A 27278-nucleotide genomic window follows, 5' to 3' on the forward strand; every position below is an offset into this window, starting at 1 on the left:
TATCCCTATATCTGAAAATCCATAAATTGTGATTGCTGATGTATGGGGCCCATAAGACTGAGCAGATCATCTTCCCGCCTTCCCACATACAGTAACCTTACCTTTCACAATTTCACTATTTATTGATGGAACAATGATCTCTTATAGCCACTAAGCACGCTGCCTTGATTCCTTTCTCTTCTTTAAACCATACATTCAGCATCTCTCACAGTCCTGCTGTTTCCACCCTCTACTGCAGTTATCGTCAACCAGCAAAGGCATACTGTGAATGAGAGGCAAGGATACCTGATCTCCCCTTTACTAGACACAATCACTGATTGTGATGGCAGAATGCTGTTTTATTTTTTCAAATGGACCAGGAGATATGGGGGTAATTCAATCCCGGCCAAAATGTTCACCACGCAAATAGTCAGAGATTCGCCTTTTCAGTATTGAATAATGGGCATTTTCTCCCATATTTTTAAGTCTATTTTTGCCAATGACGTTCTCCTTTTTTGGGGGGCGAATATGACCACCAATAATGAGCATTAATAAACAGTTCAACATATGAAGGCCATTGTAGTATTTGTAGTGTACTAACTTGGATTAAGTGATATTTTATAGTCCCCCTTACACTTGTCTGATTTGGGCTCTATTCACCTGATTGCGATGGCTCAGGCAGAGAAATCAGATAAGTGGCCAAATAGAAGGTGCTTGGGTAACGGGATCACATACGACATATCGTATGCAGAAGGACTGCATATGATATATTGTATGTGTCCCTGCCATCTGGGAGATTCCTGGGCGGCAGAGACTTATATGATACATGGTCAAGGGGCATCTTCTGCCCTCATAGAAGTCGCAAAGTGTATGGGGGACTTAAGTAATAGAGGAGCATCAATTTATAAACAGTCTATGCCAGTGGTTCCCGAACTTTCTTTAATCATGGCCTTAGTCGTTAGGATCAGAAGTGGTGTACAGAACATGTAGGCTGATTGTTCATATGTTTTATAGTTGGCAACCACTAGAACTAGTTTTTCCTTTCAAGCTTAATATAAATATTTTGAGTTGGTCATGGACCAAAAATCCAAAGCACCCCAGCAACAGCTTCATGGCACCCCAGGGTGCTTAGGCACACAGTTTGGGAACAACTATTATGCAATAGATGAGCATCAATCATATTAAAACGGTCAAAACATGCAGTCCATTGTAGTATTTGTAGTGCACTGGCCTAGTTGAACCTAAAGACTATGCAACAGATGAGCATCAATTTAGAAACTGTTCAACACATGCAGACTGTTGTAGTATTTGTAGTGCCCTGACTTATAAGCTACAGTCTCTAGCAGGGTTTGCAAACTTTCTTGTATTTAGGCACACTAGAGTATCGGGCATATTTTTTTTTATTCAGTCAATTGTGCCTACCTGTCATCTTTAGAAGCAGTGGTGGTATACAAGACACGTGGACTGATTGTTTTATTATGATAGAAGGCTGGTCCTTAAATTTCTTACACAGACAAGATTAGCATAATAAAGATGTTATCCTGTACATCATATTCACAGAACACACTGATCCTCATCATGCTGCCAAGAAGTTTCTTGAGACTGTTACAATATGAGCTGTGCTATTAAATGTAATAGCACATGTTGTAATATATTAACACTGTTCTAATCCTGAAGCAAAAAAGGAAAGACAAATTTAAACTCTATAGCTAGTATTAACCAGTTCACTCAGAACATAACTATACCCTTACATTACCATTATCAGCGCCGCTATCTACAAAATCGTGACCATTCCAATAGATGCAGCTAATGATTTTGACCGATGTTGCCCCATCATCACAGCAGGCTGCTGTAATCCAGTTTGCATAGGAAATATTGCAATGCTTGCAAGATATCATGCATACCCACTGAAGCAGGCCAAAAGGAGAGACCAAGCACTAGGCTGATGCACTGTGGACTATGACAGACATTGGCAGGCAAGATGTTTGTATATCGCGCTCCTAGTGCTTAACGCTTTACTTCAGTAAAGAAACCAAGCAGCAAGAGTTACCTGCCGCAGCCTATTTCTGAGCTGGGACTCGGCTAATGTGGATCTCTGTGCAGCGCTATTACCAGGCTGTTCTGGTGCCTTAATCCCAATTGATAAAGCAGGTCAAGCGGACATGTGATGGTGGATCTCCGGAGAGCAAGGTGGTCAGAGCCTCTTGGCTGAGACGCGCTGCTACAGACTGAATGGGGTTGTCAGCACCACCTTGCCTGCATGTTTACCAGGCCGGGGAGTTTGTGGTTGGCTGCTGCTGCCCACAATAGTTCACAGAGGCTTTTTGAATTTGCCCAGCACTTGTGATCCAGGGTCTACACCAGTTTACTGCAGCTCCATGACAAGGCTATTTGGCAGCTACTGAAGTAATGGTGGAGAGCAGTGTGGGGAGAGAGGCGCTGCCGTGGTCGACACAGAGTGCCGATGCCATTTTCCCCATTCAGATGCCTGGCTTGGGATGCTGGAGGCCGAGGATTGCATAATCAGAATACCCAACCATTTTGAGTAATTTTATTATTGGTTTCCCGAGGTCACTCATATCCTGGAGCACACTACATTAGCTGACGGTCTCCTCGATTCATTTGGCAGTGTGCTAGCTGCCACCAATATTCCTTTGTGTGACATTCTACAGCTGGAGGTTTGAATTTCTGGTAGTTATAGAACTCCTGCTAAGTGTTTTTTATATATAAACATGAAATCTTCTGTTCACCAAATATTACAAACAGTTTACGCCTCTACTACTAGACTTCTTCACCAGATAGATGGCATACAGGGAGATATTCTTTCTTTCACCTTTACCCCTGAGCATCATGAAGAAGATGCTGAGGGAGGTATGCTTAGGTCTATTGAACCTGCAGTCCTTACTGCTCCTGTACCAGTTCATGCTTTAGACATGTACTTTTAAGTGGACCCGCCCAATTTTGAGGCTATTTGCTGTTTCATACCTGAATGTTTTGATGGCAATGATAAGACCCTGGAATTAGAAGTTTAAATATTGTGGAGGTTCTCCTGCTTATCCTCGAGTAACTGGAGATGAGTTATATTAGCTCTGATTTTTCACCGGATTAATGTTTTACATTATATTTTAGTTTAATATGCCTTTTCTAATTACCTAATTCTTTTATTATTTTTCTTACATTTATATATCCTGTTTTATTTATGCTTTAAATGTAATATTTTCTGATCTCCCTACATTCTATGTTGTGAACCTAATCTGGACCCAATTAAGCCACCTCGCATTGGTTTTACCCAAATCAGTCCACCATCTTTCTGTGGTTGGCTCCAGGATCTCACCTAATTTTTTCTTAAACCGTGTCCTCTACCCACTATATGTTGTGCAATTTTGCCATATCTTGCATCCCTGGCCTACTTTGTGTAGAGGCCGGACCCAATTTTAGGTCCCCGGGACCCCCATGGGGTCAGGATTTGTTGTTTTAGTGGCCACGAATATCTGAACCCAATCAAGCCACCTTGTATTTGTTTCATCCAAATCAGTCCAACATTGTCCGAATGCATACCAGACGCATGACCATGGTGTGCCCGGCATACACCTCTCTGTGGCTAAATCTCATCTCATTTTTGTTCTTAAACCCCATATCCTCTACTATGTTGTGCAACTTTGCCATACTTGCTTCCCTGACCCACTTTGTATAGTGGCCTGGGCACCCTTTTGTTGTCAGCTAAAGTACTATTGTTCCTGAAACTAGTTCTCAAAAGAAGGCAAGTATGACATAAGTAGTATTTGCTCAGTAGGGATAAGGACTCTGTATCATTGCAACACTCCTTGTTTATATGGCTAATCCTCAAGTGCTTGCCACATCCACATTTCCTTGTAAGATAATTGTTTCCCCAATTGTTTGCTTTTGTAAATTAAGTGCATCTTCCTGATTATGTATCTGTACTTATCCAGTCATATTTTGTCACTTGTTACATGTTATTTTTCCTGTAATACAAACTATACTGGAATGATCATTTCCCAAACTATCTTCAGTGTAAAAAAAAAACATAAAAGCCATTATGATGCTGCAACTTTTTACGTCACTGCATGTAAGTCATACTTGCCTGTTTTGGAAAATTAGAATATAGTCACATTCCTGACTATAGATTGTGTGGTCATCACACCAAACTGCTGTATCTTTGCCCCTGATGAAGTCAACACCATGACAAAACGCGCTGGTATCAATTCGCTGTTTGATTGACTGTTTTGTCAACACGCTAAGAGGATTTTACGGTACTTGTGTATTATCACGGCGTCCATGATCGCAGATCGAATTATATGCAAATCGATACGCGTCCTCCCAACCTGTTCATACCCCCACTATCCATGTCGACGTGGAGTTGTTTTTATAAAGTGTGGCAAGCGCAGCGAGCCACCGAGCCCAAAGTGTGTCGAGCGCAGTGAGCCCTGCGAGGGGACGCGCACAACAAGCCTAAAGCTTGGCGAGTGCAGTGAGCTTCATTTTATGTGTCCGCTCGCCACACTTTATAAAATCATCGGTACTTATGTATTATCTGGGCACCCGATTTTTTCATTGCATGCCACTACTTAAGGCATGCGATGCGATGCGATGTTTCATTGTAAAGACCCGATTTTAAATTGTATAGTCAACCATGGGTGATTTCATACCCCCCACTATCCAACTACGCATGGAGTTGATTTTCTATAGTGTGGCAATCGCAGCGAGCCACCGAGCCCGAAGCGTGGCGAGTGCAGCGAGCCCATCTAGGGGACGCGGATTACTTTACATGTATTCTGCGTCCCCTCGCCTCGCTGCACTCGCCACACTATATAAAATCAACTACATGCGTAGTTGGATAGTGGGGGTATGAAATCACCCATGGGTGACTATACAATTAAAAATCGGGTCTTTACAATGAAAAAATGGAACACATCACATGCCTTAAGTAGTGGCATGCAATGAAAAAATTGGGCGCCCAGATAATACATAAGTACCGATGATTTTATAAAGTGTGAAAAAATCGGGCGCCCAGATATTACATAAGTACCAAATCATCTCCACGCCGACGTGGAAAGTGGGGGTAGGAACAGGTCAGGAGGACGCGTACCACGTGCGCTCGCCACGCTTCGGGCTGACGTGGATAGTGGTGGTGTGCTAAATCGCATCGCAGATCCAATCGTATGCAAATCGCATATGATTTGGTATACGATATGGCATGCGATCCGCTGGTATGGGTGCCGTGATAATACACAAGTACCAATTTTACACTATTGATTCATTGATTTGTACTATATAACCTGTATGCACATTGCCATGCCCTAATGGAATTTTCTATTAAATACCATTTGAACATATTCTGTTTATATTATTAAGGTTAGAACACTCTGAAACCTTTTTTTTATCTTCATTTCTGAGTGCTGGATTCAGTCTAACAGCGGATCCCTCCAGAGTTGCTGCAAGTAAGACTCATATAAGAAAGTGTTTCAGTTAACAATGAAAATGTATATTGTAGTCATATCAAATTAAAAGGGGAAAGCACACAGTTCTATGACAAACTTTAATTTGCCAAACCAATAAAAAAAATTCCCGTCCATAGGTTATATACCGTAAATCATCTTGGAGTCATTTTTTATGGAAGGTTTCCAGCTTGCTGGATATAAATTGGTCGCAATTTACAGTACGCTTCAACCAAGTGAAAATGAACAGAAGTTTATTTCCTTTCATCGTTGCCTGAACCACAATTGTGGTTTGTTTTCTTATGTGTTATAAATATCTTCAGCATCTTGTCAACATCAGATGAGTACAGGGAATACAAGCTGTACAAATATGTGGCAGGAAGCCATACCTAAGAGCAAATTTACTAACCAGCATGATGAAATCAAATGCCCACATTAAAGGTTTACTTTTTGCTTCCTGTTGCCCTCTGTAATTGTTTGGCTCACTAGTCCTGTCAAAGTAAAGTTCAGAATGAACTAACAAGTCCAAGGTTATATTTTAACTGCAGAAACCATTCCCTATAGACATGACAAGTACTGTATAGTTGCCACTATGCAGCAACTACGTGTATCTCCTATCATTTGAAGACAAAGACAAGTCATCACTGGCTAATACCTGCAGCTAGATTATTGGTGTCCTGGCTGCTAGTTACTTGATGTGTACAGCTGCAATACCCTGCAGGCTCTGGATCACACACACACACACACACACACACACACACATAAATCAGGGGAATCTGCTTGAGCTCTGAGGGGAGAATGGATCAGGATGACTGGCCTGTGTTGGGAGGCGTGTTGAGGAGCTTTCTGTACTTGCATTTAAGATTTTGTCAACCTTACCTTCTTTAGAACAAATTATATAAACATTCATATTTGTATTTGTAATTGCAGATAACTGCCAAGAAATATTGCCCGGGATGTTGCTAGGACTTCTAGTCTTCAACTATCTACTTGATTACATCTATTTGCAGAGTTCTTTGCTCGCCGTTCCAGTAGTTTGGTCAAAATGTTATCTGCAAAAGTACAGTACAAGCATGTATATCTATATATTGATCTAGAAATGTTGAAAGCCAGAGAAGTTTCCATTATGATAGTAGATTGGGTCACTGTAGTAAAAACATTTTAGTTATTATTATTATTATTATTATTATTATAATAATAACAAGAGAACAAAGCACTCAATGCTATTAGCTATACAAATCCCATTTTTATACACCACATAAACATGGATCATGTAAAGGGCAACTTGAAATGACTTACCAAATTCATTCATCAGTGCTCTAGCATTTGATACAAATGGTCCCACTTCACTTGGATGCATTTTTGCCCTTTCCTTCAAATCGGCCCCTGTATAGAAAACACATTTAATAGTAATGAGAAATCATACACCAAACAGTTGGTAATGTACAAAATTGTAGAAGCACAATTATAGAACCACAAATTACAACCATACAATAGAATAGAAGCTCGCCTCAAGGATCTCTCAAAGGAGAGGATATAAAAGTGAGCAAGTGTAACATTTTGAAGAAGTATTAGGAAACCTTTTATAGAGGAGAAGTGGAGGTTTTCTCCATGACAACCAATCATATTGTAGTTATTTTACTAATACATTTTTTTTAAATGATAGCTAAAAAGTGATTGGTTACTATAGATAACACCTCTACTAATGTCTACTAATACAATGTGTATGTTTGTGCACCTGTTATAACAAATAAAATGTCAGAAAGTATTGCACGTAAATGTTATGTGTCCAGTGAAATTACTGGTACTCCATAAAGCTATGTTCTATACACATACACGAAGACACTTATTCTGCACGTTCCAATCAATATTAGATTCAAACAACAGTGATACCAAGCTCTAATCATAAATAGATTCTGTATAGAGGTAACCTGAGAACTGCAGCGATTCGGAAATTATCAGCAGGTTAGCAGTAATCCAGAAATGCACATAACTATCTCATACCACTTTTACATTAAAATCCCGGATCGACCGAGGTCGGATCCAGGATTTGCCCCGTTTACACTGCAGTGCCGACCCGGAATATTTCAGACACCGTTTACACTGCACACAGGTGCAGGGGGCGGCAATTGGAGATGACATCATCTCCAAGCGCTGGGAACGGCGAACAACGAATGGACCGATTGCCACGCTGGGGCAAGCCCAGCACCAAGGTAAGCTGCTGGACTGCCCCCCAGCCTCCATGCACCCCTAGCCCCCCCGCATGCAGGCATCCATTAACCTCCTCCATGGCTCCGCTGCTGCCTGTATAGTACAGCAGACAGCAGCAGAGGCTGTGTGCGCCCCCTGTCAACCTCCATATTGATCGAGAGGTTGGACTCAACATTGGTATAAACAGGAGCCAGGTCGGATAACCTGGCATACCCATTTACACTGCAACACCACCCGTGTCCTCCGCATGTTCCACCCTGGTCAGGACCAGGGTAGGATTCCCGGGTTTTTATTCAGCTACCCCATTTACCCAACTGCTGAACCGGGTCAAAGAGGCAAAAACCCGAGTTTTTGCAGTAATGTGAAAGGGGTATCATCGACATTGATGTTATTCAATGCGACTCATTCAACAAGTGTTAAGAAGTCAGCAGCGGCCCAAATGAAAAACATTGTCGTCAAGTAGCACATATCAATCAGGTAAATGAATAAATTATTCACTATGCATTTATTTACAAATAATTAAGGCCCTTATTCTGGTTGGTGCGGTCGAGCCGCATATGCGGCTCCGACCGCACCAGACGAATCCCCGCCTACAAGACGGATCGGCACGGCCGTCCGTACACGGACGGCTGCCGATCCGCATGAAAATGGCGGGGCGTACGCCTCCACCATGTTGGGAGCTGACCCCTGCATTCGATGGTCGATGACCATCGAAGGCAGGGCCGCACGCTCCCCCCGCTCACGCAAGCTTAGAGCACACGGACAATCGTCCGTGTGAAAGCTTGTATTGGGGCGGGCAGCTGACATCCGGCGATGTCAGCTTTCCGCCCCCATCACTGGCGTCATAGCCTCATTACCATGCATACGCCCCGCGTTTGCATGGGAACGCCCATGAAACGCTGGGCGTATACATAGGGTAATGAGGGCATGAAGCCCCTCACTCCCCTATACGCCCCCTTTGCGGCGTAGTAAATTTATGTGCGGCGAATTCGCCTGCACATGCGCAGATTGACCTCTGCGCATGTGCAGACGGAAAACATCGGCGGTACGGCCGCACGCGGGCCGTACCGCTCGAATCTGAATAAGGGCCTAAATGCTGAGCCCTAATATTGCAGAAACAAACCTAGCCCTTAGGACCCCAAACCGTCACTGTTTTACAGGTTACCCAGCAGGTGCATAGGTCTATTTATTAATCACAGATACATTTTAAAAGATGTACAGGTGTAACTTATTTTTTTCACTTGTTCTCTTAGAAGACCTGGAAAACATGCACTAGGTGGGATCCAGAGTACTGAGTTTAAGATCCTATGACATAGATTAATACCATAGGAGCTGATTCAGAGGTTCTTATACTGATTATTTGGTTCTGCGAATGTCTAGGTTATCCTTACAGCACACAATTGAATCAAGGTGTGCGATGGCATATGCATTCACCTACGACATCGTTATTATCTAAAACAGCTTCTTTGATCCATCTGTGGTCGACAGCGGAGACTGGAGCCCTGAAGTTTCCCCCCCCCCCCAAAAAAAAAAAAGAATAGGTGTCACGGGCATGTTATAAGAATGTCATGGGCATGTTTTAGCCTGCAGTTACAATATAATTTGTAGTACTGCAGCCACAGTGGCTATGATAGTCATAAAGGGAGATGCTGTGCCAGGCAGGGGCAAAGTTGTAACTAATGGTGGAGAAATAGGATCCACCAGCTCACGTGAGCTTTGCTTACATGTGTAAAGAGGATGTTGCATTGTTTGTTAAGTCAATCGCAAACTGGTGCATAAAGAGATGTTCAAACTGGCGTTTGCATATTTTAATGCATGATCTGTGTACACACCTGAATCAGGCCCTTAAGCATCTCTATATTAACCAGTTGACTGACATCTGTACAATTAATGCGATTAACAGAGAGCTAGTTCATCAGTTCTAAAGTTAATTCAGTTGAAATAAAATGTAAACACCCCCCCCCCCCCAAAACAGTCATCAGAATACTAAAAATAGTAGCTACCAATTTAACAGATCACTAGCTACAATTTAATTCATATCAGTAATACATTTGCTGTCTCTCTTGAATTCAACATACATTTATAATAAATATTCCCACTAATCCACATACATGAGTAGGGGGATAACATCCAGGATATCTGCATAATACTGATAAAAAAATCAAACTCAGTAATATTCTACTTTCTAAACTCTAGGAAGAAAATCCTCATATCTCAATGATTCCAGTTACTGACTTTGAGTACTTCATTCAACCTGAGTTCAGTTACTGCAATTTAAAAATCTATATTGATTCAGCACTACACAATTTTGAAAATGTATCACGGTTCCAAAAGGTATTTTCAAGAGATTCCACCTCCAAAAACATTGAGACTTTTGGATTACAATTATATCATATATTATATTATATTTATATTATAATAAAGCTTCTAAAATGAAAACCAATAGCAACCAATCTTTCAGATTCTGTCTATCATTTAATAGGATGCGATAGAGCAGCGGTCCTCAAACTATTTACTCTGGGACCCCACCAGACAATAAAAATAATGACAGGACCCCAGCAAGTTACTGCAGAAGGTCATCACATCGCATGTGTAGTCAGCAGACAGCACATACATGGCAGCATTGTGGAGGGATGTGAGTCTGAAATAACAGACAATTCAACAGATTTTTCAGACTCCTGTGAATCACTGGCTGAGATTAGAAAAGTCATCAGCCTGATGGTCAGCAACATGGAGTCGCGACCCCATGCTGAGAAAGTTGGGACCCACTTTGGGTCAGGACCAACAGATCGAGAACTGCAGAAAGACTGAATGTGATTGGTTGCTAAAGGCAACATCACCTCTATGAATTTATAGAAGCTTTAGTAAATGTACCCCTATAAGGGGTATTCAATCCGACAGGGGGAAATAATCGGTCATGATTATTCAACTTTTTTTTCCAAAGTTTTAAAAAATCTGCATTGTTGAAATGTCCATTTTCAACTAATGGTGGCTGTTATCTCTAATTAAACGGCTTTCGGACTGTCGGAAACTTGTCTGACAGACGGAAAAATGGACCTGACATTGAATAGATTTGACCTTCTCTTATTGAAAATGGACCATATTTCCGCTTGTTGGCAGTATGGGTTAGGGTTGAATACCCTCCTATGTGTCTGTAGACCCTTAACAATATTTAAACTGCAATTTAATGATCAAGATGTCTACCTGAAAGCTCCAGAGCTTTAAAAAAAATACCCAGCTTTAACAGCACCAACACCATCTAAATGTGGTATATGGCTATAGAAGGTTACATACCGACTACATCCCTACATTGTGCATCCCTAGTAATTAAACAATATCCTGGCTCCCAATTAATCTCAATCACCCAGGATATGGATCCAATCTCCACAGGGACAATAACGGCACTCAAGGAGACGACCAGCTTAACAAACAGGTGTATTTAGGAGGACGTTTCGGGGTATGAGCCCCTTCTTCAGCTCCAAACCTACAGCAATATACAATACAAAAGTGTAAACATTTATACTTACAACAATCACCGCCTGACGCCCGGAACTCGCCATCCGCCTCCACTGTCAGAATCGGAAGTTGTCAGCGCCAGCTTCCGTCCGCTGACACGCACCCAGTTGCTAGGCAACAATGAGCGTGCGTCTCGCGGCACAGGAAGCCGCCCGCCTCACAACACCAACTCCCCAGATAGAGCCGATGCGCTCACCCCCGGCGCCAGTAACATATAATAACTACAGATAACATGAGTAATTGGCACCATATGAAGTATGGCAGTCCAGTGCCGCTACCCACCGCAACATATACCATGACTACAGGTTGTCCTGCCTGCCATGATACACAATGTTAGTGGATCACCAGCACGACACACCACACCAATGGGCACTTTAATACTCATGAGAAAGATACATACATACATGAATAAGAATATAAAAAAATATAAAAAAAACAGAAAAAACACGCATAAAGCAGAAGTTATAGAAAACATATGCCTGATGTAAATTGGAAACCAGCAATGTAACATAACATTACATCAAACTATTCCAATTTAGTTTGTCATTCAGTCCATCGGGGCGCATAGTTTTTAATTTAAAGATCCATTTAGACTCCAGGACCAACAATTTCTTGGCCCTATCGCCGCCTCTCATAGACTCCTTAACGTGGTCTATGGCAAAATATTTGAGCATAGAAATGGTATGACCCTTTTCTTTAAAGTGGCGTGGCACCGGCCTGTCAATCTGCCTTCCTGACATAGAAAGACAGATATCAGATCGGTGCATTGCCATGCGGTCACGGAAAGGCCGGGTGGTCTGGCCAATGTAGTATAGTCCACAAGGACAAACAATTATATATACCACGTATGCAGTTTTACAAGTGAGAACAAATCGTATGTCAAACATCTGATCTGAGTGTGGATGTTTGAACTGTCGACATGACACCATGTGTCTACACGTAGCACACGAGTAGCAGCTATAACACCCAGGGGGTTTAAAATGGGTATTGACAGGTCTAGGAACACCCAATCCCGTTATATCGGTTTTTACCAAGCGGTCACCCAGGATAGGTATAGGACCTTTGATATGAGATTTGAGCATGGTAAAAACTGTAGAGATAGTGAGTGATATAAAAAAAGAATTTAGAAGTCAGACAACATCCACCAAAAATAACGTTCTGCCAAGTGGATTATCCAGTGATTTAGTCAATAAATAAAAAAGTGATACTCGTCCTTGGATAGCACTCCCTGAAATAAAGCTAAATCAAATAATCCATGTAGTTTATCTTGAAAAATCGTAGTTGAATATTTATCAAAAAAATTTAAAAACATTATAACCCAATTGTCTAAATTATTGATTATTGGCTCATCCCTTTTTAATACACAACTCATTCATCTTGACTTTTGCTTTAATTACAAGGAAGGCGTCATTTTGGAGTTGTTTCTATACCAAGAAAATTACATTTTGTATGAAATTTGGATTTATGAAGTTTAGGTTGTCTTATATTGGCAATTTATGTCAACTACTGTTGTAGTTGAACAGTAAATATTTGCTACATTATTTTCAACCAAATTTATGTATTATTTCTAAGTGATTACCTGAAAGCAAGATTTGTGCTTCTGACATAAAATAATACATTCATTTAGTTTAGAAATAAAAACATTAAGACATTTAATGCTTGCAATATTTATGTTTGTTATAATGTAGATATAATAAAATACTTCTAAATTTGTGATATTGCTTTTGTACTTCCCACTATTTTCCTCTGGATTGGGGAACCTTTTTATTGTTTTCGGTACAGCCCCTAAAAGGGGTTTTGCTGAAAAATGGGATCTTGATATCTTCGTCTCTCTAAAATATCCTGATCATCCTAGATCAGCGGTTCTCAAACTGTGGGTCCTGACCCCAAAGTGGGTCCTGACCACCTCAGCATGGGGTCACGACTATGTTGCTGACCATAAGGCAAATGTGTCTGTGGAAGGGAGACAGGGTATAACTCCTTAAGTAAACACCCACTGCTTCCCTCTTCCATCCCCTGTCACCCTTTTCCATCCCCCCCATTACCCACTGCCTCCCTGTCACTATAGTGGTCACTTCACTCATCAATCGCACATGTGGCAGCCATTCAGTAGTAACTTGCTGGGGTCCTGTAATAATTTTTATTGTCTGATGGGGTCCCAGAGATAAATAGTTTGAGCACCCCTGTCCTAGATCATTTAGATACTGTTCCAAACTCTATATTCTCTTTAGGCAATTTATCTTTATAATGTTCATCAATGGTAACAAAAATATTAGAAGTTAGTATCTTCTTATTCACTAAACTAATCTTCATTTAGATAGATTTCATTGGAGCATCACTGATCACTCTCCAAATAATTTCTCTTTTTTTTATTCCGCTAGGAGAACTATTGTATCAAAGGGATTTTTTTCTTTCTATACAGTATATCCAGATTACTATTTGCTCATAATCAGGTAGGTGTCCTGCAAACTTTCTCTCTGAAACGAATTAGTTATTTTTCAAACAGTACTACCCTCTATTAACATCAGCATCTTATTTTGTTTTTCAGGGATTCTTTGGGGTTATTCAATATTTCTGTGTTAAGGGAATTCTTAGCCATTATCCAAATCATCCCCTTATTCCATAAATGTAACTCTCTCTTTTGCCTAACCCTAACCAACTCCTTTTCCACAGCCTACTGTAGCTCTAACCCTGCCTTCTAGCAACCTAACTCTCTACCAAGTGACTTACCCATAAAAATCATAAAAACCATGTGTAAACTTTTTTTCTGTGTCAACCATTTGCAGTTCTACCCTTTGAACCGGTCAAACTTTTGACTCAATATAAATCCATGTCGACCTTTTGACCAGTCGATATACTGACTGTTGTTCATCTTGTGTTGGCCTACTGACTATCTCCCATCCGGATACCGGAATCTCTCAATATTTTATTTATCTGATTTGAGAACATTTGCCTTACCCTATTCTTGGTTTCAAGTGTTTTTTTTTTTTTTCATATTTATTTGGTATCAAATTCTATGTTTACAGTGGTTTCTATGCATCCACTTAGCTAATTTGATATCTGATGCCGCTTGACATTTTCTTATCTTACATTTTGATGTTAAATTTCCTCCACCCATATTTGCCTATTGTTATGTAGCATTGGATATAATATTCTTTGCTCAAATTCATGATCATTCAAGGTCACTTCCAATAAAAACTTTTTATTTGCGATTGGAAATGATAAACTATTCATTCATTTAATGTTTAATCCTACTTTTATTGTTTGCTATACCCATTTTACTTTGTAAAACTATTCTTTTTTCTTCAATAAAGATGTTTTGTTATTATTATATAATCATTTTATTTCAAGCTACAGTATGCATTCACACAATTCTACATATTCAAGGTCCTTCCTTAACATTGGTCATATTAAAATGTTTTGTAGAATTGTGCAAACCATTGAGCGGGCTACCTAAACCCCAGGATAAACTCTGTCTCCATATTTTTAACGCAGCTAAGCTCCTCATTGCTACACAGTGGAAACAACCTTCTGCTCCTCCGATGCCAGCTTTAATAAATAAAATTTGGTCCTTAGCATCAATGGAATATATTACCGCTCTTCTCCACGACAGAGTGGCCAAATACCATGGTATCTGGGGTCCCTGGTTTTCTCATTTCCACAGACAATTCCCTGGTGTGGTATGATTTCACCACTTCTTCAAGTGCATATCTGTAACCAATGCTATTCTGGTACTATTTTCTCTTTATTTTTCCTCAACTAAACTCGCGACTCAGTAGTTGTCAACCACAATCCCCCCCACCCCCCTTTTATTCTTTTTGTATTGTTATTTTTACTGTTTAGACAAAAAAAAAAAAAAATGCACCAACGGACATGGCTTCAAGTTTGATTTTTATTGTCATGACTATGCATACAGATATTCACTGGTTTTGTATTCTGTTATTGATATAATAACATACTTGCATACTGTACCGTAATGTCCCCAATGTTAACCTTTCTTACGGTGTTTATAAATAAAGAGATTTAAAAAAAAAAATGTTTTGTAGAAATATATTTGCACTTCCATTCTGTTTTTCCACAAAAACACCAAATTACAATAAATCTGTATTTATTATTTTGACCCACAACTTTCCAAACACAATACAGTGCTACAATACTTTTATACACCCACTATTTTTCCTTCATTCAATTACCTCCTTTTCTCCAACACACTACACATTACACATTATAATCAGTCATGTTTTACATTCAATTAGTAGAATCTCTCTAAAGCTGGGTACACATATGACAATATGTGTACCTAGAGACTTTTTTCATGATGTGATCCAGTGAGGGTGGTGTCATTGGCAAGTGCATACACAGTTGGCATGCCAAGGCACGACTAGCGATGGTGGCGGGTGGAAGCATGGGCAATTTGCAGCATAGCTCTGGCTAGCAAATTCTCTGTCATCTTACACCCTAAAATAAATTGCCCCCTATTACATGTGCGATTTTTTTGGGGGAAAATGTCACGTGCAATTTGGTGTGATTTTTGGACGCCCCCTCCTTAAAAAAAACTGCACCTCATTACATTAGGCCTATAATCCTGAGAGAACAGATTGAGCTCCTGAATCCCATCCACTTCCACAGTTGATGACCTGATTTACAGCTAATCTTATCATCATGGGCCTTAACCTAGAGTGCCACAAATTACAGCATTGTACAAATGCCGCTAGATTCCGAGTCGGTATACTGAACCTACAGCACATTTCAAATCATCAGGTTGTGCCTCTGCTAGTATAAAACTGTAGGGTCGGAAAATCCTCCTCAGGCAAAATGTACAATTAACTTTACACAAAATGGCAAAGTAGCAGGGATTCCAAAGAAAAACTTGTGTGTTTCACATGCTGCTCGCTTCAAAATACAGCATAGCAACAATATGGGGCCATGCGGGATGTCGGCTGAACTTGGATTCTACCAGGCAAAACTATGCCTTACAAATGACTGCCCTTTAAAAAACTTCTGAGTTCGGCTGGACATTGGACTTGCACCACAATACATTGTCCAAAAACTTTATGCAAGATATTTTTATCTTGAATACGAAATATATGAATGTTCTACAATTGTTAATGGAACATATATTTTATAAGGTAGACACAGTCTGCCGAGATCAGCAAGTACACCCTAACATTCATTAAAACAAATTCTGATCTCACCAAAAGAGAGTATCACTAAAATCACAAACAGTTCATTAAACAACTTATAGTATATTGTGTACATTACAAGTTTATGCTAAATAGTGTTGATATTTATATAATGTGACAATTTTATCAAGACTACAGTTGTTGGAGAAAATATAAATTAGCAATAAACACAAGGGGAATTCAATTCAGCAGCGCCCTAATGAGGTCTCAGGGAAACTTGGAATGTTGCCACTAACTGGCATATATGTGCACAGTCAAGCATCATTGTGATCTTCTGAGGCACATCATCAGCAACTGAATTCATTCTTAATAGCTCAAAACACCAAATCAGGGGCTAGAGGAAGTAACTTCAACCATGGGATTTAAAGGGAGTTTCTCCTGTGGAGCTACCCAATTAGCCCTGACCGCAAAACAGAATCCCAGATAAGCAGCCCTCAGAGACCCCTTTTTCAGTGATAACACATGGGTCCAGGAACTTATAATGGTTCCAATGTGTTATTGCCCAAAAATGCATAGTAAAAATGGGCTATAGTTGTTTTTGATTTGTTGTAAATGATCACAGTTAATTGGATAACGTCATTAGGTCGATACACTGTCTTAGTATTATTATCCCCATCATCTTCCATTTATAGATCGCTGATATGTTATCTAGTGGTGTACCCACTGAGAATAATATGACACAAAACTACATACAATGGCATGTAACACAAGTTAAAGATGGCCCTGTCCAAATGAGTTTATGATCTAAGACAGTGATGGCTAACCTTGACACTCCAGCTGTTGTTGAACTACACATCCCACCATGCCCTGCTACAGTTTTACTATTTGGCCATGCTAAAACTGATGCCAAATAGTAAAACTGTAGCAGGGCATGCTGGGATGTGTAATTCAAGGTTAGCCATCACTGATGTAATATATAAAAGTACTGGAATAACTGTATTGAGTAAGGCTGCATCATTATCATTGCCAATCATAAAGCAATTAATGGCGATTGGATTTATGTGCAGCGAGCGGTGTAGAGACACATCTGTGGCAGCTTCTTGGAAGAAAGCAGACAGGTGCATGGAGCATGATGATATTATCACATCATGGTGGCCACAATCTGCATTATACAATGCAGATATTACCCGCATTTTAAAGCAGGGGGTGGGCGCTACAATGACGCAAAGCAGGCGGAAGCTGTGATGCTTCCACCTAAGATTCAGGAGCCTTCCAGCTGTTCCGGGAGAATAGGCAAGTATAATGCGTAGAGACAGGGCAAAATGGAAGGAAACATGACAATCTTACAATATTCAGCTCATGTCAACCACAAAGTTACAGTGCACATATTTTCTTTGCCCTATTTAACTTATTTAACATTGTGTTATTTAGATGATAAACTACTCAAGAGTTATCATTTAGTCAAATCTTTTTTACTGAATTTTAACAGCAACTAGAACATTAGGTCAAGTCACACTGATCCAGTGTGCACAGCACCGCGCATTAAACAATGCATTTACAGTTTCTTTTTTTTTATGAAAGCAATATGCTTACAGTAAAGGCATAACTATGATGAAACTACCAATGACAGTGCTAAATATGTCACCAGTTGTTGTTATGGGCTGCTTTATATATTTAACCATGCAGCATAACACCCAACCACCTCTTGACATTTGGTTTATGCATCAATAAATGTCCTTCCAAAGTCAATTCCAAACTAGGAGTTGTGTGCAATGGTGATCCATCCATTATTGCTTAGCAGTTATTATTGCTAGTCACTTGTAACAGCTATTCGGTTTATGGCACTCTACTTCTTACATTTCCCCCATGTATATACAGGCACTATTTCACAAGTATAACACATTGCGTCTATTTATCACTTACTGTACAACATGTGACACTGCTTGCTTTTAAGTATTTAAACAACTAAAACAAGGAGGCATTGAAAATAGCAGAAAAAAAAGTTTAAAAACAAACCATATATAATAGGGAAAAAAAGTAGGAATTTATGTTTTAGCATTATTTATAAATTGGCCACAAAGAAAGGAATTCATATCTCTTTTAGAAAAAAAGAACTCTCTTATTTTTATTGTTAGTAATACTTTTATCAATTCTAACTAGCAAAACCAAAGCCTGCAATATAAAAGAAGTGTTTCCAATGTAAATATTCATAACACAGACATGCGACAAAAATGAAACCATTTAATATTACTGAAGCACAACCAGGGTTGGACAAATGGAAATACAATGGTCAGGGCTAAACTAGTGAGCATGCCAATGGGATGCTAAAATGACATGGCCATCCTGTGACTAATGTGAGTTTTTATTTAAATAAAGCCTTTTTGTTCAACAGACTAACTTTTTATTTGTTTAGATTGACCTCAAGTATCAGCCTGTCCTGGAAGCAAGGTCTCACTGTCAACTATGAACCTAGACCTAGTTTGACACAATGGTGTTAATGTGGTGGGCCTCTGTGCCTTTGAATACTTGTGCTACTACAGGTTCTCCCATATCTAAAATTAGTGGGGATTAGAGGCATTTTGAATTTCAGATTTTTTTCAAGTTTTGGAATATTTTCCGCTACTGAAGGATGGGCTGAGAATGGTGCTGCCGGGGTTCCTGGGGTATAGAGAGAGGCAAAGTGAAGTATAGACTAGGCCTGGTGGAGAGACAATTAAGGGCAGGACCCCTGAAGCAGTAAAAGAACAAGCCCGACCTAAATGATGCCCTAGGCAAGATTTTGGCTGGTGCCCCCGAGCACCGTCCCTAGTACCGCCTCTGAACCTGCTCCCCTTTCCCAGCACCATCAACCCTCATCATAGCAGTCATCATTTTGGTGCTCCTACCCGCAATATTTTAAATAGAAACCGTGCAAAAATTCGGTGCGCAGCCCAAACAGGGGTGTGTTCTTGCTGGGAAGGGGCATGGCCACACAATAGTACCCCCAATTCAAATTATGCCGCACAGTAGTGCAACTTTATTCACATAATATATAATGCAATGGTGTTCCTTATTCACGTTACATCACACAGTAGTACCACTTGACCTTAAATACATTACTCCTCATATTATTCACATTATACCCTTAGAAAGCAATCCTGAGAAAATATTGTATTTTAAGCACCTCCACGGCCACACTGAAACCCAGCACAAAGCAGTGTGTGCTGGGCAGAGGAGAAGAGCTGCAGCTGCTGCTGTCACTTAAGGGGAGGGGGCCCGGGGGCCCCACTGGGCCCTTCCATCAGACTTTGCCCTAAGTAATTTGTACCCCCTACCCCTTTCTCTCGGCATCCCTGATAATACCACATAGTAATGCCCCTTACACACATTATTAATGTCCTTATAACCATAATGCCCCTTACACATTATGCCAACCTTTATTAATGCCCTCATACACATAATGACACACATAATGCCCCTTACACATATGTTGCACATTATTAATGCCCTTATACACATAACACACATAATGCCCCTTACACATATGTTGCACATTATTAATGCCCTTATACACATGACACACATAATGCCCATTACACATATGTTGCACATAATTAATGCCCTTATAAACATGACACACATTATGCCTGTTACACATGTTGCACATTATTAATGCATTTATACATGATACACATAATGCCCCTTACACATATGCCGAACACTATTGCACAACCAACCCACCCCCAGACAGCACTTGCACAGCCGCTAACAATGTGACCTCTGCTTCTGCTTGGATACAGATGTTTCCTCATAAATCTTGCCTCAATAGGCCATGCAGCTCCTGGCCAGTTCTGCTAATGTTGGGTGCCTTTTTTGCTGAAAATTCATCTTATTTGCATTGTTATGTTACCAGGACACACAAGGAGCTTCCGATGATTAAAATGATATGCGACATGCCTATATTCTGTGTGCCACTGTGGCTGTACCTGCATACGGATTGCTATGTTACAGTGATTTCCATGAATACACTATTTTATATGCAGATACAGCCTCACTCACACAGAGAATATAGGCATGCTGCATATCATTTTAATCAGCAGAAGCTGCTGGTGCCCGTAGGCTTTCCAAATGCCCTAGGCAATTGCCTAGTTTGCCTATGCCTAGGGCCGGCTCTGAGCAGCATGGCCTGTTGGAGGTGAGGAAAATGTGGTAATACTGGGTCTGTGTCACATGCTACACTGCCAGGATGTGTATCGAGGACAAGTAGAGTCCCTGAGAGCTCATTTAGTGGTTTTAGAGATCCAAGTTGGCAAAGAGTGCCGCGTTTAGGTGGCAGAGGAGGAACCAGCTCCCATGTGCTTTTGTTTGAATTACTGCTTTATACGGTGCTAAAAATGGATTTTGCGCAGCACAGTGATTCAATACAGCATTTTATCATTTTCTTTTTTTTTTAATCTACATAAATTAATTTTGAATTTCAAGTTTGAAAGTTTATTTAAGAATCTAAAAAGGTCACAGTAAAAGTTTCAAGTTTAACAAGTGTATATGCAAGTATGTTATTTATTTTAGAAAAGTAGCAAGATACCAAGTTCAGCGAGCAATGGTGAGTGTTCTAACCGCAGAGGTCCGGGTTTCCATGACAATATTAGTGTTAGTGGACCTTTACTTCTTGAAATGCTAAAACATTAAAATATAGAAAATCCTTTTTTTCCAGAGTTAATTCGCATTTTTTTCCGATGGCTACAAATAGCTTTCATATACACTTTTACCAAAACATTTGTTTTACACAATTAAATATAAATCCATATTGCATACAGCAATTATTATTATTATATGCCAATGTTTATTATTATCAAACATATGCAAGTGCAGAGGTGGAACTATCATTGGATCAGCAGGTGCAGTGCACCGAGGCCCCTGAGGATTATGGGGCCCACTGCTGCCCCTGTCACCCACTGCTGTTCTGCATATTGTAAACTTGGGTTGGAGGAGGGGGGCCCAAATTATATTGTTGCACTTGGGCCCACACCCCACAAGCTCAGCTACTGTGCAAGTGGGATGGGGAGAGGGAGTTTTAGTGAGGGCCAGGTGGAAAAAGCCAGACATGGAGATGCTGAGGCCAGATCTTTTTAATGCTATTTTTCAGTGTTAATACTAAGGGTAATGTGCAGCCTTCTGAGGGTTAGAGGAGGGCTGTACAGCCCTTCATGTATGTCAGGTTCCCCGTCACTCTCATCAGGTTTTTCCTTTTACATGTTACCTAGGCTTCTGTACTTTATAATAGTTCCTAATCAAGCTGAAAATGATATTATTATTATTATTATTATTATTATTATTATTATTTACATATATTTATGGTTCGGACAAAAAATATAAACACAAAGACACACCCAGTGGCTGGAAAAAATGAAAGGGCATACAGACGTGGTGATCCATGCTCCGTGCTGAGGGGCAGGCTTAAGCACCATCGTTCAGCGTACATCGCAGTGCACCTGCGATGCTGTGTGCTGAGCGATCGTGCTGAGCAGGGCCAAGCCTATTTGTAATATGCAGAGCCCTGCAATCTAGAAGGAAATCCAGTGCAAATCAGATTGCTTACAAATGGGGCTGTAATCGCCCCGTGTGTATGCCCATTAACACTGAAACTATGGAATGAAGTGTGTCCCGGGACTGGTACTAGGAGACACTTTAGATTTACTAAGAGTTACAGAAAACATTAATTAGTAAAAAAGAGAAATGACTGGGTGCACGCCATCAATAAACAGATATGATAATATGCTGCACCACATACATAGTCCTCATTGTTAATTTAGTTATTTCTTTTTAGGTGGTCATCACATTATACTGTATGGCTTCAAAACAAAAAATGTACCTAAAAAATTACCTAACAACATTTAGAATACTTTTAACACCTCTTCAATTACATGTCTGTAATGCATGTCCATCTAATCTATCACCATCACCTCATTGCCACACATTTCCTCTTACACTCCCAATATTACTATTGCTTTTTAAATCTAAAAACAATTAAAATATAAGTCAATTATATAAAAATAAAATAAAAAACATGAATGATGCGGACTGATCTTCTTATGGCAAGAGACAGAGGTGACTGTTTATTTGTAACCCTTCTGGATCTTTCCGCAGCATATAACACAATGGAACATGTATTTATTTAGTTTCTTATATAGCGCAGCATATTCCTTTTGCACTTTACAATTGGAAACAACAGTGATTAAAAAAAACTGAATAGAAACAAACCTGGAACATAGAGTTGGCTAAGTAAGGAGATGAACCATTTTTTTGGGACGGGATGGCACAGTCCTTAGCTGGTTCAAATCTTATCTCATCAGCAGGTAATAGAGAGTCTCTTCTCAAGTTTACTAATTAACATCTATGCCACTGCCATGTGGTGTCCCACAGGGTTCTATACTATCAATGCTGTTTGCTGTATACATGCTACCTCTGGGTGAAATAATCAGATGCCATGGCCTGGTTTATCACTGCTATGGAAAAAAACATACAACTATACCTGTCTGTTGCTTCAGGTATTAAGAACCCAATTAAAACCCTAAATGGCTGTCTACAGGGGCGGACTGGCCCGTGGCCATTTTCCGGTGGACGGTCCAGATTTGGCCGCTTTTCCCCCTGGCTGGGCCGCGGACCACGCTACCACAGCGGTTAGCGGCCGTGATGACCAACTCCTGCCTGCCCAAAGTAAATATGGCCATGGCTTTGACCGCTGCGAAGATGGCCGCGGGTCGCTCTTGGGTGACATCACCATGTTACCCGGGACTGAGCGGCTTCAGCATGGCAGTGGGCAGAAAGCGGCAGCGGGTGGACTCACCGAAGCTGGGCAAGTGGCGGTTCCTCCCCCCAAAATAAAGCCGGGTAAGTAGCCGGTAGCAGCTGAGGTGAGGGGTACTAACCCCCCTGGCCCACCCCTTAATCCGGCACTGCCTATAACTAAAGGTTGAACTTGATGGACCAATGTCTTTTTTTCAGCCTAAACTACTAAGATACAGATATGTCCTCAATAACTATTGCTGCAGTTGCACCAAGTGTTTCTTTCACCCAATTGTGCATCTTAATCGCAATGTTATGCGACACTCCTGCATTATGAGACAGCACTAATACATTTTGTTACAACTGATGTATGTATATAATATACTTAGGAACGACGAATAGCAAAAAAAATCATGTGCAGTACCAAGATCAACTTTAATAGTAAAGTCCACACCTAGTTATTTTTGTAATTAAATTATTCCTTTCAATGTTTCATGCATTATTAACTTAGAACATATTTATAAAGATAACTCAAGTTTTGAAGCCAGCTGGTAGAGAAGGGAACCTCATAATTATATAACACTATTTCAGGGTTGCCAACCCTCCTGGAATGGCCAGGAGGGTCCCAGAAACCCTCCCGCATACCCATCCATCATCCATGAACCCCCCCCCCCGGCAGGGGGGGGGGGGCGATCGCGTCATCTTAGCCACGCCCCCCGCAGTGCAATGACTGAAATACTGACATTGCACTGCAGGGGCGGGGCTAAAATGACGCGTTTGCTATAACCACGCCCCCAATAGAGCAGCCCGTCCGTGGCTCTGCCCCCAAACCGCCCCTCCGGGTGATGGCCCCGCCCCCCTTCTTCAGTGAGCTGGCTGGCTGCCCTCTCCCGGAGAGAGCAGCATAAAAGTCGGCAGCTATGCACTGTTTAGGATTATGTGTCTCCTTTACAGTAATGATGTAATACTTAACCTAAATAGATATTGGATCAAAACATGGATAGCTTTAGGTCTCTTTGCAATTACTTGAAACTTGATATAACAGATTTGCGGTCAGGAATCCTACGTGCAAAAATACATACTTCCTTTATGCTCAGATGCGATTAACAAACAAAAGATGAATGCTTTGCCAGTCTGTGCCTGCTTTCAAATGATAACAATCTCAATGAATCATACATAATTGTACCTCTCAAAATGGTTAGAAATGTATAGCCAAAGTGGATTTTAGGGGACAATTGCCTGCAGACGTTCAGCATTTTCTGGGAAGCACTAGCTGCTGACTGTGCTGTTATGTATTAGAGTAAACTGAAGAACCCAGTACAGACAGCTCCTAGGAATGATACACTGCAACTGGAACGTGAGTCTTACAGGATAAACCTCAGCTCTATGAACATTCCATATCAGAACATTATTTTCAACAACAAGATTAGCCTAATATAGCAAGCCAGCTGTAAGAACAAAGAATGACTGGAAAATAACAAAAATAAGTCTGGCATAAGTTAAAGCATTCACCATTCAGTAACATAAATTGTAAAAATAATTGTGCTCCAAAAATAACAGACTACATAAGGCCATCAGCGAGATCTACTCATCCACACACTTAATAGCACTGTAGATAACATATCTAGAAGGATACAATAATGGTGGTTATTCTGGTTGATTCAGCCTTGCGATTCCACCAAACTCCACCCTGCGAATGTCCCCCCTTGCAGCGCGGGTTTGCCCGCACAGGCGCTGAATGGATGTTTAGCATAAACATCCATTTGCATGATGCGGGTAAACCTCCCACATCTTTCGATGGTCGCCGAAGGTACACACATATAAAAGTGACTTTCAAGTCATTTTCATATGCGTGTACGCTGGTACGGATATGGGCGGGCAGCTGACATCTGGTCATGTCAGCTGCCTGCCCCCCGCACACGCATCACCACCTCATAACTATGAGAATGCCCAGTCCCCCCCGCCCTTGTCCCCCCCCCCCCCGCTCGCCGTGTATGGTGCGTGCACGCCCCTGAATCTGCACATGCGTACAAATGCACCTGCACATGAGTAGACACACAACATCAATACTCGGAAACCCCCACTGCATGCGCCACTGGAAGTCTATAAATAAACAGACATATGTGTAATTATGAAGCCTCAACAAAAAATTTCAATAATGATCGAGCAAAACATATTAATAGAGAGAAAAATTAAGAAGAAACAGAGAGAGAGATAAAAGGAAGGAACGTCAACCGGAAGGACTTGATTGAACTAGCCGGGATACAATTCGCTTGAAGTACACGATTCGTGGTCTTTAAATAAATAGATTGCATGCTTTTAAATGATTAGTCACAGAAAGTACTGATATCGGCAGTGATTGGGTTATATCTACCAGGACACTGGTGCATACCAGAGATCATTCATCTTGTCTATAGGCTAATGATAGCTACATACACTTTAGATCACTCACCACCATCATTACCCACAAGAGTCTACACATCGGGGGATGAACTTTTGGATGACTCTGTTAACTGAGGGACCTTTAAGAGACACATTGCTAGCAAAGGGTAATTTGGAGAATTTTTGGGTGGCTTTTAATATTTTTTTCATGATACAATATCTAGTGCAGTGTTGAACAATTCTAAAAGGACTTTGTAGATTATAATATACTTATGTGGTACATACTATACATATAGTTGGATTATATAAAAATAAATTGTACAATTACTTTTGTTACCTGACTCATCTAGTGTTTGCATATATATTCACCTGTGGTTACTCCTGAGAACTACAGTATTATTCTTTTTACTAGTGTCACACTAGATACAACTGTACAATGACAACTACACAGCATACAGTCCTAACTAACTAAATCAACTGTCTAATTATGTTACTACATGGGAAAAAAAGTTTAAAGATACTTTAAATATATTTATTGGATGGTGAGGAACACATATTTTCAGTAATCTTTTATAGAGTAAATTGTCATTGGTAGGGAAGGGTCACATGATCTGTCGGCTGATAACAAATGTACTCTAACTACAGTATTCACAGGAAGAAGTATTCAGTCAGACCAACAGAGGTTAGCTAGATACACTTCATATAAATTCCTAACCAGTGATACCTGTTAAACAGACAAATATAACTGTAATGCAATGTCATCTGCATCTCTGCAATTATTTCCATCTGGCCATAGCAGGAACTTCAGCAAGTCAGAAAATTCCTTACAATAACCTCAGCTGCCATGATATAAATAATTCAGACATCCTTCATGAGGCTGTGTTTATCTCTGTATTCTGCAACTCCCTTATCAACCAAAATGTAAAAATATATTTGTGTTTCAAACCTATTTCAGTTCAACAGACAGAATCAGATGACACCTAAAAAAAATATCCTTGTCAAATTATGTTGTCATATGGTTAACTGACAAACTCATCAGGAAATAATTTGAGAATCTTACAGATGAAGAATGCTAATTTCTCCACATCAGATTCCTTGTCACATAATGGCAACGTTGGGCATCTGGCCTAATTAACCAGTCATTCCAACTTAGTGAGTTACATAGCAAGCTTTAACATAAGGGCAATTGCTAATTACTTCAAGCCCTATTAAAAATGCTTAAAGGCAAAAACATTCCATATCTGACTGTATTATGCAAAGATCTTGGGAGAAATGTCTTCATAAAACGGTTCAGCCTTTTTTATCTTCTTGACTACTTCCATATTCCATAGTTAACTGCACTGATTCTTACCACAGTGACAATAGAGATTGTTTTTCATTTAAACAAGGGGATTATTCTCTGGGTTTAATGCAAAGCAGTGTAAGCAGTGGTGTGGTACCTAAAGATAATATAATGGATTCAGCCTTGGCCAGACCCTAATAGCCATTGATATTCTACAGAAAGATAAAGTTGTCAGTGCTTGTCACCGCCAATGTAAATCTGTCTATATCTAGAAACTGAAAGCCTGAGGCATGCTTCACATTGTAACCATATATGGCATTAATATTGCTATGTAGCCGGTACTACGTATACAATTGGTAAAACCAAGTGTGGGCATATATCTTTTATTTAGGAAAATAGAACATTCAACGTTAATATCTACAAATATGGGCCTGATTCAGGTTTTCTCGGTAAGCTGCAAACCTTACCAAGCACCTGAGACGCCACCCCACAGAATACCCACTGGCCCCCCACGCCACCAATTCCCCTCGGTAACAGGCAAAAGGATGTTTTACGAAAAAACAT

At 40.4% G+C, this 27278-nt stretch overlaps 1 protein-coding gene across 1 annotated transcript in view; it reads right to left on the reverse strand.

The window, feature by feature from the left end:
- Positions 1–27278, reverse strand: part of AUH (AU RNA binding methylglutaconyl-CoA hydratase) — a 212960-nt gene that overhangs the window by 144787 nt on the left and 40895 nt on the right. Inside the window, exon 4 of the mRNA XM_083187690.1 lies at positions 6735–6821. Within this exon, the coding sequence (XP_083043816.1) occupies positions 6735–6821 (87 nt within the window). The remainder of the gene's footprint in view (positions 1–6734; positions 6822–27278) is intronic.

This window comes from Crinia signifera, chromosome 1, assembly GCF_055691185.1.
Source record: "Crinia signifera chromosome 1, ASM5569118v1, whole genome shotgun sequence".
Lineage (NCBI taxonomy): Eukaryota > Metazoa > Chordata > Amphibia > Anura > Myobatrachidae > Crinia > Crinia signifera.